We start from the raw sequence: 19,663 nt of genomic DNA, 5'->3' as shown, positions 1-19,663 counted from the left end.
CATCCGCCCCGGAGCGTTCGCTCCCGGGCCTGCGCGCGCGCGCGCTCCTCGGCCTCCGATGACGTCAGAGGGGCCGCGCGTCCCTTTAAAGGCGAGTTTTAAAGGGGCAGGGCGGGATATTTTTGTGCCGGAGGCCCCTGGTGCGATTCACACCGTACGCGCGCGGCTCGCCGAGACGAGCAGCAGCAGAAGCAACAACAACAACAAACAAACAAGAAAGAAACAAAAAAAAAACCCCAACTTTCGGGAGCTCCTCTTTTTAGACCAGACCGCCGCCTCTTCTGCTGTTATGATTTTTCTGGTTTTTCGGGTGGGTGTGACATTGCACCTCGCGGCTCGTCCTTGACAAATCTACAATTGGACTCTCGGATTTTTTTTTTTTTTTTTTGTGCGTCTCTCGCTCTCCCCTCCTCTCCTCCCCCCCCCTTCCCGTGTGTGTGTGTGCGCTCTCTTGACGCGCGGCTGGCTCGCGCTCCGGAGGAGAAAGCGACCTAGCGGCAGCCTCTTCCCCCCCCCCCCCTTCCCTCCCTCCCGCCCGAGTCCGGCGCCTGCTCTTTGGGAAAGGGATCTTTTTTTAAAAAAAACATGGCGACGGTGCCCGTCTATTGCATCTGCAGGCTGCCCTACGATGTCACCCGGTTCATGATCGAATGCGACGCCTGCAAGGACTGGTTTCACGGCAGGTACGAAAAAAAAAAAAAAAAAAAGACAGAACAAGGAGCCCGGGCTTTCTCTCTCTCTCTCCCCCCCCCCCTCTCCCGCTCTCTTGAAACCATCTGCTCGGTGTGAGGTGTTTCGCTCGCTCTTCGCGTCTGTTATTTTTTGGGGTCAGCCTGGGGTTTTCCGCCCCCCGCGCGCTCGGTCTCGAGCGCGCTGAGGGAAAATGCGGACGGGCTCCTTTTCGCCTCTTTTTCTTTCGCAAACGCCGTTTGGGCTCGAGGAGGCGGAGTCCCCGGTGCTCTCCCTCTCTTTTTTTTTTTTTTTTTTTCTTGTCGTGGTACTGTTTTGTCAATGTAAGTGTGGCCGGAGGTGGTTGAAAGCGTTTCTCCGTGTCGGGGGATGGGGACATTCTTTTGGCCCGGGGACTTCGGGCGATGGGAGGCGGGAGGTTTGCTCGGAGCGCGGGGGAGGCGGCCGGAGCGCGCGCTGCTTCTCAGCTGCCACCAGCGTAGGTTGTTGTTGTTTTGTGTGTCTGACCAGAAGCGCTCGTTTCGGTCGCACAAAAGAAAACGAGAAGCGCGCAAAGAGTTCGATCAAACAAGAATAATAATAACATCCATGTGTGTGCGTGAAAGGGCAGCGAGAGCTCGAGCTGGGAAACGGCCATGGGATTCTTTAAGCGGGAGACGGCGCGATCTTTCCTGGGCAGCGGCGGGCTCGGTCGGGAAGTGTCACCTTAATGCTCGCCTCCCCCCCTCCCCCCAGTTCGGGTTCGTTCTATCGCGCTGGGGGGGGGGGGGGGAAAGAGGCGATCTTGGCCGCGTTTAGCGCGGTTTCCCTCCTGTCTTTCGCTGCGAAACTTGTGGGTTAAGACGGAGCGGGTGCGTTCGCCCTTTCAGCCGGGGGGGGGGGGGGCCCTTGCGCGGCGGTGTCTCTCCCGGGATGAGCGCGAGGCAGAGGGCGCGTGCGGCTCTCCCCCCCGATCCGGATCGCGGAGAGGACGCGCTCGTGCCTAGATCCGGATCTGGCTCGGGGAGCTGGGAAAGTGTGTTACGGACCGATGATTGAGGGGGGGGGGGGGCACGATGGTTCGAGGATCTCGGAGCCCCTGGAGAGGAAATACGGTGATTTTTAAGAGGCGTGCAGTGACAGGAGACTTTGGAGGCGTGCAAAGATTGTTTTTGGGGGGGGGGCATTGGTTAAAGGCATTGGGCGACCGAGCTGTGCAGAGATGTTTGCTGACTCTTGTGCATGTGCAAAGGAGGGAGACGCTGGAAGTGGAATGAAAATTGAACGTTATCTAAATACAGTGGAGGGAAGTCTTCAGACATGCGGAAATTTATGTGGCCCCGGTTTAGAGGAGCAAAAGCTTTTAGCATATGCAACTCGTATGCATTTGCATGCATGACATGTGCATGACAGTTGCAAAGTGGAACTATAGGAGCCAACTTTTCAAAATGCTTGGGAGGTGCTAAACTCTACACAAATGAATGTTTGCTAAATATTGGGGGGGGGGGGGGGAGATGCTCAAGCGCCCCCAGAGCTGATACCTATGAGTGGTGCTGTGAAGAAAAGACATGGAGGCTTATGTATAAGGGGACAGAGCCACTTATAGGCAAACCTATAGGAATACTGTATATTTGCTTTGCTGTGTTACTTGAGGCCAGTTTTAAATTTTTGTGTCTTCTAATTCATTTCTACAGTTAGATGTTTTGGGAAATTTTTAAAACCAGTAATGGCTGGTAATTACAATCTTTAGCTTTATTAATAAAATCCTATTTGCTTCTGTGAACACATGTCCAGGTAACATGGAAATGCAGTAGAATAACTTGGCTTCTCTGCAGTTTTCTGTTTGTCGTAGCATTTAACCTTTAACGCACTGCATTTTAACGTGAACTTATATATATATATATATATATATATATATATATATATATATATATATATATATATAAAAAACAGAAAAATAGTTGGTATTTTGTTGTAGATTAACCGGACTGTGTAGGAAATACATCTGTACAAAATAATGTACAATTAATGCGCCGGTATTGGCAAGGTGATGTCTGTCTTTGATCATTTGAGAATAACTTGACTTGAATAACTTTTTTGTTGATGTGATCTGTATTGGAGTGAAGAAAACTTTGATAGAAGTGAAATATGCAGATTTTTATATGTAAAAACATGTTAACCGAAAAAAGGCAACTCTCTCTTTAAGACGTTACATGGCTGTTCTCTCAGTTGTGAATCGCTGATGTTCTGACTGGTGGCCTTGCTATTCACGGGGGCTAGTCATTCAGAGCTTGTGAAATAAAGACATGTGTAGCTTGCTCTCCGTCTTATTATGCATACTTGTAAACAGATATCGTACATAATGACCATAAAGTGCAGCTCTGCGTTTTACTCCCCTTCGGTTACGTGAAACGGACTTGCAGAAATTCACCAATCAGAGTGGTGAGCCAGTAATGAAAGAGTCTCTCGGGAGAAGAGGCCGAGTAGAGGATCCCCAGGCTACATCAGGACATTTGTAGCTGTCTGCCTTCTCTACGTTTTCAGCAGAACAGGCGGTCCAGACCAGTGGTCTCAAACTTGCAGCCCGGGGGCCACATGCGGACCGCCGGGTACTATTGTGAGGCCCACGGTATGTTTATCATAATCACAAAAATAAAATAAAACCGTTTCTTGATCATATGTCTCTTTAACTATAAATGACAATATTATTATTAAGAGTTAGCCAAAAGGAAGCATTTATAAACTATAAAGAGTTTTACCTCATGCAAAATTGTCATTTCTTTAATAAGACATTAACTATTTTTTTTTCTGAGGCCCTCCAAGAACCTACAAATCCAAAATGTGGCCCTGCAAAGGGTTGGAGTTGGAGACCACTAGCTAAACTGTAACCATGACAGCCTGTTTGCCTTTGGGAAGCAGAGCTGAGATTGTGATGTCATAATGCCTCATTCCACCAATAAGAGCCAGCCTCATCAGTGATGTCACAATGGCTTGATTGTCCTGTTCTCCCCTCTGCCCTCCAACCCAGCCAGAAGATTAACTGTCCCCCTTAACTCAGTGGTCTCAAACTCACGGCCCGCCAGGTACTATTTTGAAGCCCTCGGTATGTTTATCATAATCACAAAAGTAAAATAAAACAGTTTCTTGATCATATATCTCTTTAGCTATAAGTGACAATATTATTATTCAGACTTAGCCAAAAGTTAAGTTATAATATAAAGTCATTTCTTTAATAAGACATTAACTTTTTTTTTTTTTTTCTGAGGCCCTCCAAGTACCTACAAATCCAAAATGTGGCCCTGCAAAGGGTTTGAGTTTGAGACCACTGGCTAAACTGTAACCATGACAGCCTGTTTGCCTTTGGGAAGCAGAGCTGAGATTGTGATGTCATAATGCCTCTTTCCACCAATAAGAGCCAGCCTCATCAGTGATGTCACAATGGCTTGATTGTCCTGTTCTCCCCTCTGCCCTCTAACCCAGCCAGCAGATTAACTGTTCCCCTTAACTCAGTGGTCTCAAACTCACGGCCCGCCAGGTACTATTTTGAGACCCTCGGTATGTATCATAATCACAAAAGTAAAATAAAACAGTTTCTTGATCATCTGTCTCTTTAGCTATAAGTGACAATATTATTATTCAGACTTAGCCAATAGGAAGCATTTATAAACTATAGAGTTTTACCTCATGCAAAATTGTCATTTCTTTAATAAGCCATTAACTATTTTTTTTCTGAGGCCCTCCAAGTACCTACACATCCAAAATGTGGCCCTGCAAAGGGTTTGCGTTGGAGACCACTGCTCTAGACGGAAGCATTTTAAACAGAGCCTCAGCTTGGCAGTGTTTAACTTGGGAAATGCAAATGTCATCATTGCTACATAACAAGCTTATTGAAAATGTTCTTCACACGGGTAGTGTAGCAAATGAGCAGTCAATATGTTTCATTTCTTGTATTTTATCCAGTAAAATTGTTTCCCTTGCATCTGAAGTACAGTAAAACCTTGGATTGCAAGTAACTTGGTTTGCACGTGTTTTGCAAGACAAGCAAAACATTTTATTACATTTTAACTTGATATACAAGCAATGTCTTGCAATACAAGTGCATACAGTATACACACATCACAACTGAGCCGATGGTTCTTCTCTCTCTGACGCTGCGGGAGTGTAGTGACTGTTCTACATGAGCGAGGTCTTGTAATACGAGGACGAATAGTATTTTGTATAAAAGTTTCTGGGTTGTGGAACGAATCCTCTGAGTTTCCATTATTTCTTATGGGGAAATTTGTTTTGATATACGAGTGCTTTGGATTACAAGCGTGCTTCTGGAACGAATTATGCTCGCAAACCAGGGTTTGGCTGTATATAACTTTGAATCATTTTAGCACAGGCCAGACCTAACTGTTTTGAAGAGATTACAGGGACTAATGTATCAATACTAGTCAGAAAAGTAGCTACGACAATAATAGGAGACTGACTAATGGTGATAAATACCAGTGAGGAGAAAGTGGCTGACACTCCAAAAAAATGCTCAGAAAAGTGAAACTCTGAAGGGGGGTGGAAACCTCCTCTTGAGGGAAGAGTTTACCGTCCAATCATCGCATTGATACGTGAAAACTCACTTTCTGACCGCTGGTAAAAATGTTGAATTGTTTTTGCAAGCTCAACACTAGTTGTTCAAAAGTCTCTAATGCAGAAATATCTCTCAATGGAAAAATAATGCACACTTATCTCAAAAATCTTAAAACTCTCAGGGGTCCCAACGCGGCCCCGTTTCGAGACCTGCTTCAGGAGACCCAAACTTTCATTTTAAACCCTCTGTGCAGTCATGATGCTTTTCCAAGAGAAAATATACCAAACACTGAATTCGAACATTCTAAGCCGCGTTGGGACCCCTGAGAGTTTTAAGATTTTTGAGATAAGTGTGCATTATTTTTCCATTGAGAGATATTTCTGCATTAGAGACTTTTGAACAACTTGTGTTGAGCTTGCAAAAACAATTCAACATTTTTACCAGCGGTCAGAAAGTGCATTTTCACGTATCAATGCGATGATTGGACGGTAAACTCTTCCCTCAAGAGGAGGTTTCCACCCCCCTTCAGAGTTTCACTTTTCTGAGCATTTTTTTGGAGTGTCAGCCACTTTCTCCTCACTGGTATTTATCACCATTAGTCAGTCTCCTATTATTGTCAGACCTAACTTTTTGGCACATGTGTTTGATTTGGAGTGAAGAAATAGTGCCGTGGGCTTTGAACCCGACAAACTGGGTTCAATTCCCACTGCAGCTTCAACATTTCTACTGATGTATTCAGTCCTACCAATGGTAAACCTGAACCACCTGCCCCCCCAGCTTCCCCTTCCTCACCACCAAGAATGTTCTGTGTTTGTCTCGGTGCAAATTCTGGTACTACACCACTGTTGCCTTTGGGAGACTACCAGCCTTTGTTCTGAGATATTCTTTTTCTCTTTAATATACTTACATAAGAGCATAAGCGTGGCCATACTGGGACAGACTGAAGGTTGATCAAGCCCAATAGCCTGTTTTCCAGCAGTGGCCAACCCAGGTCATAAGTACCTGACAAGATCCCAAAGATTTTGTCTCATGCACTATTTACATTGCAAGGTATTTGAATGTGTATGGCATTTCTCTTGTTCTTTACACCAGTATATATATATTCATAGGTTTCCAAGCCTGGCATGCCACTTCAACGCCGTCTTGAAAATTCTCTAGACAATTTCAGGATTAAACTAAAAAGAATTTTATTCAAAGACCGCATACCACAGCATTTAAATATTTCTTCTCCAACAGCTAGCAAACTAAACACGAACCGCTTTTAAGAAGCGATCCCCTTTCCTGATGTTATGTCCTCCCCCCTCTCTTTTTCTCCTTTTAATTTTTTTTTTTTTTAATAATGTAATTATTAACTTTCTCTTCCCCCTTTACTCTCATGCTCCGTTCATACTTATAATTTGTCTATTTAATGGTCACACTTTCCCTCCCCTCATAATAATTTAATTTTAACCTTTCATTTTTAACATTGTAAACCGGCCAGGTGTCCGTCGATGATCGGTATATTAAAACTTAATATGCTTACTTAATTGAACCTCGCATTTGCTTTATGGTGCATAACCTCCAGATCTTTTAATTTTCTTATCTTTTATAGAGTCTAAGTTAAGTCGGTATGTAGAGAGTTATTACCACCTTCTTTTGGCTGCTGGATATACTTCTCTCTACGCACTATAACATTTACTCTTACCTTACCTGGTTTATATGCGCTGACATTGTGGAAACTCTGTTGTCAGATATAAAAATCTCTGCTGATAAGTACATTTTTTCATGACAAAACTGTTTTTTTTGTTTAAACAAAAAACTTAAGTTGTATTTATTTAACCATATTCTCATTAGGGTCAGTACCTTAACCCCCCCCCCCCCCCAATTACTCCTTGATTAACGTAAGAATAGCTTTAATGGGTCAGACCAATGGTCTATCTCAGTGTTTCTCAACAAGCCTTGGGGGTATGTAGGCCGCCTGTTGGGGGTACGTGGCCTGGTCGCCACCAGGGATCCCCTGCCTGCCCCCCTGCTAAAGCTGCAGCCACCGCCTCCATCTGCCCGCTCGCTGCACTACCCCCAACCCTCGAAGCTGACCTGGAGCCAACACGCTCCATCCCCCCCCCCCTCCAGCAGCAACTCCGCACAGGGACGGGCCTTGGAGCATGCAGCTATCTACACGCGGCCGGCCCATAAGCCTTCCCCCGATGTCAATTTTGTCATCGGAGAGAAGGTTTTGGGCCAGCCAATCACTGCTTGGCTGGCCCAGAACTTTCTCTCCGATGTCAGAATTGACGTAGGGGGAGGGGGGGGTGAAAGCTTGTGAGCCGGGCACGTGCAGCAACTCATGTCGGGCATAAGGCTTGTGGGCTGGCCGCGTGCAGCGTTTGAGTTGCTGCACGCACCATGGCCCGTCCCTGTGCGGAGTTGCAGCTGGGGGGAGGGGGGAATGGAGCTTGTTGGCTTCAGGGATGGGGGGGGTGCAGCGGGAGAGCAGACGGAGGCAGGGAGGCATCCCCCTGCGGTGGCGGCTTCAGCGGGGGTCAGATAGGGATCCTCGGTGGCACCCGTGGCTTCTGTGGACGGTTTGACTGAGGGGGAGGGGGCATGAACGCAACACAGACGGAAGGGAAGAGGCATGAACATGGACCCCTTCTACAAAGCCACAATAGCGCTTCTACGGCGGCAAATGCATTGAAGCCCATTAAGTTCCTACGGGCTTCGGTGCATTTGCGCCGGAAGAATCATTATGTGGCGTTGTTAAAAAGGCCTTAAGACTGAGTTATCCAGTTAGCATGCAGTAATTGCAAACACACTAACTGGATGCTTCCATGCTCATCCCTTGCCCATGCCAATACCCCTCCTGAAAAAAATTGCAAAAAGAGAAAAAGTTTGCAATTAGTGTATGCTGCCAAGCAAATTATTGCAATACACTATAGTGCATTTTCTGGAAAGCTTTTTCTCATGCACTAAGCCCATGTTAGGGCTCTTTAATAAAAAGGCCCCTTAGTACGTTTGCACTAATTGTGAAACTGCACAGAGCAAAACCTCAGAGGTGGAGCCATCTCAAGATGCCCCATATTCTATAATTACGCACGTACCATTGAGGAATGCCCCCAATCTGCCCCTGGCCCTCCTATTTCCATGCCCCCTTTTTGACGCTAAATGTGAATTTTAGGTGCAGATTGTGTGCCTAAGTTTATACACAAATTTAAATTGAATAATAGCTTGTTAAGAACACAAGGATAACCATATTGGATCAAGCTGATGGTCCATCTAGCCTAGTCTCCTGTTTCCAGCAGTGGTCAATCCAGGTCACAAGTATCTGGCAAAACCCCAAAAAGTAGCAACATTCCATGCTACTAAGCCAGGGCAAGCAGTGACTTCCCCCATGTCTGTCTCAACAGACTGTGGACTTTTCCTCCAGGAACTTGTCAAAACCTTTCTTTAACCCAGCTACGCTAACTTCTGCTACCACACTTCTGGCAATGAGTTCCAGAGTTTAACTGAGTGAAAAAATATTTCCTCCTATTTGTTTTTAAAAGTATTTCCATGTACTGGGATTTTTTTTTTTTTTTTAAACTTTTTGAAAGGGTGAAAAATCGATTCACTCGTATCCATTCTACACCACTCAGGATTTTGTAGACCTCGGTCATATCGCTCTCAGCCGTTTCTTTTCCAAGGTGAAGAGCCCCAGCCACTTTAGACTTTCCTCATACGAGAGGAGTTTCATTCTCTTTATTATTTTGGTCGCTCTTCTTGAAACCTTTATTAATTCTGTTATATCTTTTTTTGAGATATGGCAACCAGAACTGTGCACAATACTCAAGGTGAGGTCACACCATGGAGCGATAATATTCTTGGTTTTATTTACCATTTCTTTCCTAATTATTTCCAACATCCCGTTTGCTTTTTTTTTTTTTTTTTTTGCCCCAGCCACCCACTGGGTAGACGATTAAAGCATAGTGCCTACAATGACAGCTAGATCTTTTTCTTGGGTGTCGACTCCTAAGGTGGACCACAACATAAGATAACTTTAAAATGGATTATTCTTCCCGAAGTGCATTACTTTGTATTTGTTCACATTAAATTTCAACTACCAGTTGGATGCCCAGTTTTCTAATTTCCTAAGGTCTTACTGCAATTTTTCACAGTCCCCCATGTATTTTTTTTTTTTGTCTAGGGCTGCAGGAAGATTAAAAATTCTAATTGCAAATAATCGTGTTCTTTTGGCTCTAATGGCCTCTTCCATTTCACCTTTTAACAACGCCAGCTGTCATTCTTTCCACCTATGTTATTATGAGGTATTCATCTGGTCTGGGCTGCCACAATGGTATTTTTAAATAACGTCCACGCCTGGTTTACAGTCCTAACCTTTGCCACCAATCCTTTTAACTTCTTTTTGACCAGTTTCCTCTACTTTATTGTAGAGAGTTGTGCAGGGACAGAAATCCCGCCCGTCCCCGCCAGGATCCTCTCCATCCCCACCCGTCCCCGTCAAGATCTTCTCCGTCCCCACCCATCCCCGCAAGGAATTACCTCCATCCCCACCCGTCCCCATAAAAAGCAACAATTACTTCTGACAGGATCATCAATTCCACGGTTTCTTTTGTGTTTGCACTGCTGTTTTCCTTGTGGAATCTTTTTGGTAGAACCCTTTTTTTGTTTTCTGTTCAGGTAATTAACTTATAAACCCCCTCTTTTACTAAGGCTGACGTGTCCATTATATTATATGGACGAACCCTGCTTCCAAAGCCTTCTGTCCCCGTGGGAGTCCCGTGGGCCAGAGGGGGGTCCCCGTGGGAGTCCCGTGGGCCAGAGTGGGGTCCCCGTGGGAGTCCCATGGGTTAGGGGGGATTCCCACGGGACCAATGGGATTCCCGCGATCCCCGTGCAGATCTCTACTTTATTGTAGTCGCCCTTTTGAAAATTTAAATGCTGCTACAGTTGATTTGTTTAATGACTTCACTCCAGATATAAGCTCAAATTTGATGATGTTATGATCAGTTTCCCGGCAGACCCAGCATTCTTACCTCTCTTGTTACCTGCATTCCACTAAGGACTAAATGTAAAATAGCTCCTCCTCTTGACGGTTCCTGGACTGTGTGCTCCAAGAAGCAGTAATTTTTTATATCTAGAAATTTTACCTCCCTTGCATCCCCGATGTAACATTTATTCAGTCAATATTAGGATAATTGAAGTTAATGTATTGTAAGAAGTTGGTACTTGGCAAGTCCAAAAAATCAGATATATATTATATATGCCGGGCTTCAACATTGAGAGCCATTCACTATGCCCAAAATACATTAAATTCATATGGAAAAAAAGACCTTAGCTATATACTATAACTCTGCCCCATCATGACAGACATGCAACAAAGCCATCATGGGTCAGAGAAGAACTCCACTCTAAATTGCCAATTTTCTCAAATCAAACAAAAACAATGGAGGAAAACTCTCAGTCCATAGAAAGTGAATAAATACTAATAGCACTTAGCTGCAATACTCAGCCGTTCCTTCTTGAAAGCAAACCATATAAAATCAGTCTTTGCACTTATTCCATCAGCAGCAAAACTTCTGTGCCCATGCTGTCCAAACGCCTGACAGAGAGACCCTGTTTTGCTTCAGGGGTATTCACTGCATTCTCTTCGAACTCTGCAAAATGGCCAGAAGAGAGTGCAGTAAGTACCCAACGTGTAATTAAACTCTGGAATTCATTGCCAGAGAATGGGTTGGAATCAGCTTAGCGGGGTTTAAAAAAAAAAAAGGCTTGGATAATTTCCTAAAAGAGAAGTCCTATTGAGATTGCTTGCAGAAATCCACTGCTTATTCCTAGGATAAGCAGCATAAAATCTGTTTTACTCCTTGGGATCTAGCTAAGTACTTGGGACCTGGGTTGGCCACTGTTGGACACAGGATACTGGGCTTAATGGACCTTCAGTCTGTTACAATATGGCATTTCTTATGTTCTTATGATTCCACAGTGCTATTAGCCTTTTTTACTAAGCCACACATCTGAGTGCTATGCAGCAAATGCTTCGACACCCGTTCAAGACCCATGGGCTTCAGAGCATTTACTACACTGGCCCATACTGTCAGGCTTAGTAAAAGAGGGGTTATGTCATGCAGAATGTTTATTTTGTTTGATTCAATTCTCTCTTTAACATATAACACAGCCCTTCCCTCCAATCTGATCTACTCTTATCATTGCGCTATGATTTGCACCCTGCTAACAATGTTCCATTGATGTCCTTCTTCCATTAGGTCTCTGAGATGCCTATTATATCTTCCTCTTCATTTAGTGCTAAATACTCTAAATCTCGCATCTTATTTTTTTGGTTCACAGTCATTCGTGCGCCGGACAAAGCCATGTCGACATTTGAGCCCAGACAATTGGACGCAAGACTCCAGCGCGCCGCTGTAAAATTTAATTTTAAAGAGCTCCGACAGAGGATGTGTGTGTGTGGGGGGGGGGAACCCCCCACTTTACTTAATACTGTTTGTGCTGCCATGGGGGGTTCCTCTATAACCCCCCATTATAGAGGAAACTTAACTTTTTCCCGAATTTTTTTATTAGGAAAAAGTTAAGTTTTCTGTATAATGTTGGGGTTCCACCCCCCCCACCCAATGGCAGCGTGAACAGTATTAAGTAAAGGGTGTTCCCCCCCACACCCCCGTCGGAGCTCTTTAAAATTAACTTTTACAGCGGCGCACTTGAGTCTTGCGCGCAATTGTCTGGGCCGAAATGTCGGCGCGGCTTTGTCCCGTCACCTATATTTTAGGCATCTAGCATTTGTATACAGACACTACAAATTGTGTTTTTTTTTCCTTGCATCTCTGGTTGCTTAGAAGTTGACAGGGATAATTTGTGTCCTTTTTTTTTTTCTGCTTTCCTCTTCAATCCATCCAATTATCAGCACAAATTGGCTTGTTATTCAATTAAATAAAGATGTGCGCCCAAATTGAGCATGCACCCAAACTTGTGCGTGCATCTCAAAGTGCCATTTATAGGCTTCAGAGGCAAGTGTAGAACAAGAACTGCATTGAAACAAAATGACAATTCTCTCTTGCTTTGGTGGAAAGCTCGTTTTGAAAGATTGAGATAAAAATTTTTGTAGCAAGAATTATGGCTCAAACCCTTTTTTTATTGTTCTGCTTTAATGGTACAAGTTTTTGGACGATATCTTCCGATTGTGGCATAGTTGAACTGTGCTATTTTTGTTTAATTCTGAACTGCTATTTTTGGCTCTGTAAACTGCATTATTGACAATTTTATTGCTTGAATAGCTGTTTATCAAATACTTGGCAAATAAGGTAAAAATAATCTATTTGTTAGAGGAGATAGTTACAGCTGACAGCTTGTCTGATTATTGGTCTTTTAACCCTTTCAGGACCAAGGGACATATTTGTCCCATAACTTTAAAATCCTATCAATTTTGATTGGGATAGTCTACAGTTCTAAATTTGATATGTACGGATTCCATAGGATACTGCCTTTATGTAAACAAACTGGTTCCGACATTCATTCATTAGCGTCGTTGCCAGATTGACGAGAAGATTCACTTGCCACACTGTCCATAAGCCAGAAGTGTGATTTTTTTAAATAAAAATAATGATATTTCACAAAAAAAAATCAATTTTTTGGCATCTGCAAGCCCTTTTTACCATAAAAATGTCGTCAAAACCACAAAAATTGGCCTACGATCCTTATGGTCCTGAAAGGGTTAAGGACCCTCAATCTGGGGACTGTAATGTTAGATCAGCGTCTCTCAAACTTTATAGCTCTGAACACTAAGGGCACCTTTTACTAAGATGCTTTAGCGTTTTTAGCGCACGCGCAAAATTACCGCACGCTAAACCGCAAGCCGCAATTTTTGTGCGCTATTCCGCACGTTTAAGGCCCTAACACACCTTCGTAAAAGGAGCCCTGAAACGGAGCAAATGTTTTTCACGGCACATTATAATTGAAATTATAAAATTGCAAAAACCAACAAAAAATTACGTTTGAGAGTTACTTATTTAAAATTCTTTATTCTATGTACAAGTAATTGTAACAGTGGTGAAACTAAAGTAAATAAAATGGAATTGGTGATCAGTGCCATGGATGGGTTTGGTTTTGAGTGCAAAATAACTCAAACACGCAGCACGATAGTCAACAAGCCAGCACACGTTTCAACATCTATATTTAAATGTCTCTATCATGTCTCCTCTCTCTCTCTCTACGTTCTTCGAGTGAATAAATTGCAGCTATACTCACTCGAAGAACATAAGAACATAAGAACTGCCATCTCCGGATCAGACCTTCGGTCCATCAAGTCCGGCGATCCGCACACGCGGAGGCCCTGCCAGGTGTACACCTGGCGTAATTTATAGTCCACCATATCCTTATATGCCTCTCTTAAGGAGATATGCATCTAGTTTGCTCTTGAAGCCTAGGATGGTTGATTCCGCAATAATCTCCTCTGGGAGGGCATTCCAGGTGTCAGCCACTCTCTGAGTGAAGCAGAACTTCCTGACATTAGTCCTGAACCTGTCCCCCCATAGCTTCATTACATGTCCTCTAGTCCGTGTCAAATTGGACAATGTAAATAATCTTCTCTGCTCTATTTTGTCGATTCCTTTCAGTATTTTGAAGGTCTCGATCATATCCCCACGCAGTCTCCTTTTCTCAAGGGAGAACAATCCTAGTGTTATAAGTCTGTCCTAGTATTCCAGTCTCTCCATACCCTTCACCAGTTTTGTTGCTCGTCTCTGCACCCTCTCCAGCAGTTTTATATCCTTCTTTAGGTAAGGAGACCAATGTTGGACGCAGTATTCCAAGTGTGGTCTGACCATTGCCCTATAAAGCGGCATTATAACTTTCTCCGATCTACTCGAGATTCCTTTCTTTATCATGCCCAACATTCTATTTGCCTTCTTTGCCGCTGCCGCGCATTGTGCCGACGGCTTCAGGGTCCTATCTATCAGTACACCCAGGTCCTTTTCTTGTTCACTCTTCCCCAGAGTTGCACCTGACATTGTATACTCGTATTCCTTATTCTTATTGCCTAAATGCATTACCTTGCATTTCTCCACATTGAACTTCATCTGCCATTTCTCCGCCCATGTTTCTAACCGACACAAGTCACTCTGGAGTTTCTCTCTATCCTCCTGCGATCTGATCGCCCGGCATAGTTTTGTATCGTCTGCAAACTTGATGATCTCACTGGATGTTCCTTCCTCCAGGTCATTGATATAAATATTAAAAAGGATCGGCCCAAGTACCGAGCCCTGGGGTACACCACTAGTCACTTTCTCCCAGTCGGAGAACTTCCCATTTATGCCCACTCTCTGTAGAGAGAGAGGAGACATAAGAGACGTTTAAATATATCACCGGCCGTATTGAGGTGGAGGATGATATCTTCTTTTCTAAAGGTCCCTCGGCCACAAGAGGACATCCTCTGAAAATCAGGGGTGGGAAATTTCATGGTGACACCAGGAAATTCTTCTTCACCGAAAGAGTGGTCGATCGTTGGAATGAACTTCCGCTTCAGGTGATTCAGGCCAGCAGCGTGCCGGATTTTAAAAGGAAATGGGATACACATGTGGGATCTCTAGGGAGGTAAAAAAAATGTAGAAGGGATACACATGTGGTATCTCTAGAGGGGTAAATTCAAGGGGGTGGGGTTAGAGTGGGCAGACTTGATGGGCTATAGCCCTTTTCTGCCGTCATCTTCTATGTTTCTACTATCTACAGTCGTTCTCTTTTTTCTCGATTTAATTTCTGTCAGAAATGAAAATCCAAGTTCGCTTAGATAAAAAGATGTAAAACAGTATCAAAGCCTTGATTGCTTTGTTGCTCAAGTTTAGGATAACTTGCTTCGTTAAAAATAAAAATTACTTGCCGATAGTTTTCAAGGACCAGTCGCATCGGAGAACGATGCATGTCTTGGGCGGTTGTATCTTTACGCACACAGACACTCATAACATTGACAGACTTTTGCATTCATCTATTCTAGCATATATTTATGAAGCGAATTTTTTAAAATTAAAATAAAATTCTGGAATCTCTTCAGGGCACACAGTTTGAAAGATACTGTGGGGTCCTTTTATTAATGCGTGTGGTAAACGCTAACGCGTCCATAGGATATAATGGATGCGTTAGCGTGCGCTTAAAAAGACCACTGTGTTAGATATTTCTAGTCCCAATGAACTTCTGCTTAGCACAGAGTATAAGGAGATAATAAAGTAGAGCATGCATTTGGCTTTGGAGAGAATCATTAAGAAGGCTGCTGTTCCAAAAACGTTGGTCAACATAATTCTAGTTTCTGACACAGGACTAGGGTTACCATATGGCTCCGGGAAAAAGGAGCTCTATATTTTATTTTTTTTATAGCTTAGGACAGGGGTAGGCAATTTTGGTCCTCGAGAGCCGGAGCCAGGTCAGGTTTTCAGGATCTCCACCATGAATATGGATGAGATGGATTGGCATGCACTGCCTCCTTGAGATGCAAATCTGTCTCGTGCATATTGATTGTGGATATCCTGAAAACCTGGCCTGACTCTGGCGCTCAAGGACTGGAATTGCCTACTCCCGGGATAGGATATACTGTACTTTAATAAACATTATTTTATTTTAGATTTCTGTGCTGAACCTTGTGTTGTTAACCATTTGAAGTGTTCAGTACCATTGCAACTGCATGCGAGCCGCTGTTAGTTGTTTTCTGGGGACCATCATAACACTTCCAAGTCCCCTTACCCTCACATAAACAGTGAGCATGACATTCGACCAGGGCAATGCACTTATCTGCTTAGTTGCAGGGACTATAAGAACATAAGAACTGCCGCTGCTGGGTCAGACCAGTGGTCCATCGCGCCCAGCAGTCCGCTCACACGGCGGCCCCCATGTCAAAGACCGGTGCCCTAACCGAGACCAGCCCTACCTGCGTTCATTCCAGTTCAGCAGGAACTTGTCCAACCTTGTCTTGAATCCCTGGAGCGTGTTTTCCCTTGTAACAAGACTCCGAGAGAGCGTTCCAGTTCTCCACCACTCTCTGGGTGAAGAAGAACTTCCTTACGTTTGTACAGAATCAATCTCCTTTCAACTTTAGAGAGTGGCCTCTCGTTCTCTCTACCTTGGAGAGGGTGAACAACCTGTCTTTATTCACTAAGTCTATTCCCTTCATTATCTTGACTGTTTCGATCATGTCTCCTCTCAGTCTCCTCTTTTCAAGGGAGAATAGGCCCAGCTTCTCTAATCTCTGACTGCACGGCAACTCCTCCAACCCCTTAACCATTTTAGTTGCTCTTCTCTGGACCCTTTCGAGTAGTACCATGTCCTTCTTCATGTATAGCACCCCAGCAGAACTTCTTACATCTTGTATAATTTTTCAGTGGCTCTGCAAGTGGACAAATCTGTGTGAAGCACCTCGTGTGATAAACGTGCTGCTTTAAACCCCTCTACCCAGACCTGAGTTTCGCAGAAAGCATCGTTAGGAGGGGTAACTTCCCATACTGAAACCGTAGCATAAACACACATACACCAAATAATATTTTAATCCCGGGGCTCAAACACACTCCTAATTTACATTACATTAGGGACTTCTATTCCGCCTATACCTTGCAGTTCAAGGCGGATTACAAAAGAGGTAACTGGACATTTCCAGTGACGTTACAACAGTTTTGGGTTTTTTTTGTTTGTTTTTGTTTTTGGTTACAAGGGAGGAGAGGTACCTGGATTAATTCTGGAAGAACTTGCAAATTGGATATTAAATTGACTGTACGTTACTGTGTGATATAACAAATAGATTACAGTTAGAGTACAAATAAGATTACGTTACATTTCAGGGATTTGAATACTCGGTTGGTGTTTTGGGGAGGAAGCGATTATTTAAGTGGAGGTTTTGGGGGAGAATTTATCTAGGAGGAGGGGGAAGGGTTGGGTTCAGATATCTGGATACATTTTTTTGAAAAGTAGGGTTTTGATTTCTGTTCGAAAAGTTTTGAAGTCGCCCGTTGCCGTCAACAGATTGGAGATGGAGTGATTAAGTTAATTTCACTCCCTTCAGTCTGTTAACCATACACTAATCAAACTCGAACACACATAATACTCATTCTGAAATTTAGTAATCTCCGTTCTACCCGAAGCAACTTGATTTCATGACACTGAGTTCTGAATAAATAAATACTGTAGAACCTATTCTTTGAATTAAGAAATCAGCATTCCAGATTTTTTTTTTCTAGTTGTATGTTAAAAACAATTGATATTTTGTATCCGCTACTATTCCTCCGTTTGAAATTATTCTCATTGAGATGGATGACATTTAGTGGGGGGGGGGGGGGGAGGGGGAGAAAGGCAGAACATGTTATGAGCTTAATATCATTACGCAGGCAGAAAGAATGCAACACAATAGTTTTTCTGTTTCTTGGCATGTTATAATTTACATTAGGGCAAAATTTACATAATTTAACAAAGCTGCTGCCTAGTCTCTTGCACAGCCAAGCAAATATTGAACTTGATAGAGAAGAGAACTCACTTCAGAAAAAAACTCAAAACTCACTTATTCCACAGACAGAATCCCTAACACTTCCACTCGCGACTTCTACTCCCTTCAATACACTTGAACCTCCACCTCCCCCCCAAGGTTCCCTCCAAACCAATTAACTTCCCGGACACTCATGTATATTCCATGTACTATATTCCCTGCATATTCCTTGTATTTTCCTTGTATCATACTCCTTGTATCATACTCCTTGTATATTCCTTGTATATTCCTTGTATATTCCTTGTATTTTCCTTGTATTCTCCTTGTATTTTCCTTGTATTTTCCTTGTATCATACTCCTTGTATTCTCCTTGTATATTCCTTGTATCATACTCCTTGTATTCTCCTTGTATATTCCTTGTATTTTCCTTGTATCATACTCCTTGTATTCTCCTTGTATATTCCTTGTATTTTCCTTGTATCATACTCCTTGTATTCTCCTTGTATTTTCCTTGTATCATACTCCTTGTATATTCCTTGTATTTTCCTTGTATCATACTCCTTGTATTCTCCTTGTATTTTCCTTGTATCATACTCCTTGTATTCTCCTTGTATTTTCCTTGTATCATACTCCTTGTATTCTCCTTGTATATTCCTTGTATTTTCCTTGTATCATACTCCTTGTATTCTCCTTGTATATTCCTTGTATTCTCCTTGTATATTCCTTGTATTTTCCTTGTATCATACTCCTTGTATTCTCCTTGTATCATACTCCTTGTATTCTCCTTGTATATTCCTTGTATTTTCCTTGTATCATACTCCTTGTATTCTCCTTGTATATTCCTTGTATTTTCCTTGTATCATACTCCTTGTATTCTCCTTGTATATTCCTACTGATGGTATTTTATGTCGACTTCATTTTGTTAAACTCCTGTTAATTTCAACGAGATGTACATTCCAAAAAATTGTAAATTCCAACGTTATTTTCGCATGTAATCTTATTAACTGCTGTGAACCGCCTAGAACTCTCTGGGTATGGCGGTATACAAAATAAAGTTATTATTATTATTATTATTATTAATATGCCTCGCTGGATAAGTGTACAAAATAGTATTAGGTCGTGAGCATTGGTTACTAGATGTCGGAGCTAAAGCAAGTATTTCTTGCCAAGCCTTGTGGCAAAATGCATCCCCATAAGTCCAGATAGGAATACAGTACTACCCCGAAATTCGGGGGGGTGGGGGGAGTTCTGTTTTAGGAACTCCTGCGAATTTCGAAAAACCTGTCAAAAGGCAGGGGGGGAGGCAGGGGAGGGCAGCTGGAGCGCCGGCGGGTGAAGAAAAATCACTCCGCGGTCTTCTGATTGGTGTAGCCCAACTTCACTACAGGAAGAGGCGATTGGAGCAGACCCGCGAATGAGTGAGTCCACAATTCGCGAACTGCGAATTCGCAGGGGAACGCTGTATACCACTGGACTTTGTTATACCTGTCGGCAACACGGTAACTAGCAGATTTTTTTTACCTTTGTGCTTTGACAGGTGTATATTTATGATGGAAATTTTGATGCTGGGTAATTGATCCTTAACTATTCCCTCAGTCACATTTAATCCTAGAACTGCTCATTTGGATTTAGCTTCCACCTTTTCAGTAGCAGTTCAAGGTGACTTACGAGTCATTCCGAGACAGTAGGTATTTCCCTGACCCTGGAGGTATTATAGTCTGTTTTAGAGAATGACACGGTGACAAAATTCATCACCGTTCCCGTCCCCGCGGATAACCGCGGGAAATAATCCCATGTCATTTTCTAGTGTCTATTTCAACCTCGGTCCTTCTACACCAGCATTCTTCAGAGCAAAGCTTGTGGGTCAGTGGTTGTGGCCATTCATACTCTGATTCTTATGGGAGCCAAGGATAATGAAGCCATTGTGACATCACTGATGTGATTGGCTCTTAGGCACTGGTGGAAAGAGGCATTATGACATCACA

General features: G+C 43.2%; 1 protein-coding gene across 1 annotated transcript in view; it reads left to right on the top strand.

The window, feature by feature from the left end:
* Positions 1–368: 368 nt before the first annotated feature.
* The window catches only part of PHF2 (PHD finger protein 2), a 287,511-nt gene continuing 268,216 nt past the window's right edge, over positions 369–19,663 (top strand). The window contains exon 1 of the mRNA XM_033926403.1: positions 369–683. Coding sequence (XP_033782294.1) covers positions 586–683 — 98 coding nt within the window. The 5' untranslated portion in view covers positions 369–585. The remainder of the gene's footprint in view (positions 684–19,663) is intronic.

The sequence above is a fragment of the Geotrypetes seraphini genome, chromosome 17 (genome assembly GCF_902459505.1).
Source record: "Geotrypetes seraphini chromosome 17, aGeoSer1.1, whole genome shotgun sequence".
Lineage (NCBI taxonomy): Eukaryota > Metazoa > Chordata > Amphibia > Gymnophiona > Dermophiidae > Geotrypetes > Geotrypetes seraphini.
This window is presented reverse-complemented; position numbering and strand designations above follow the sequence as displayed.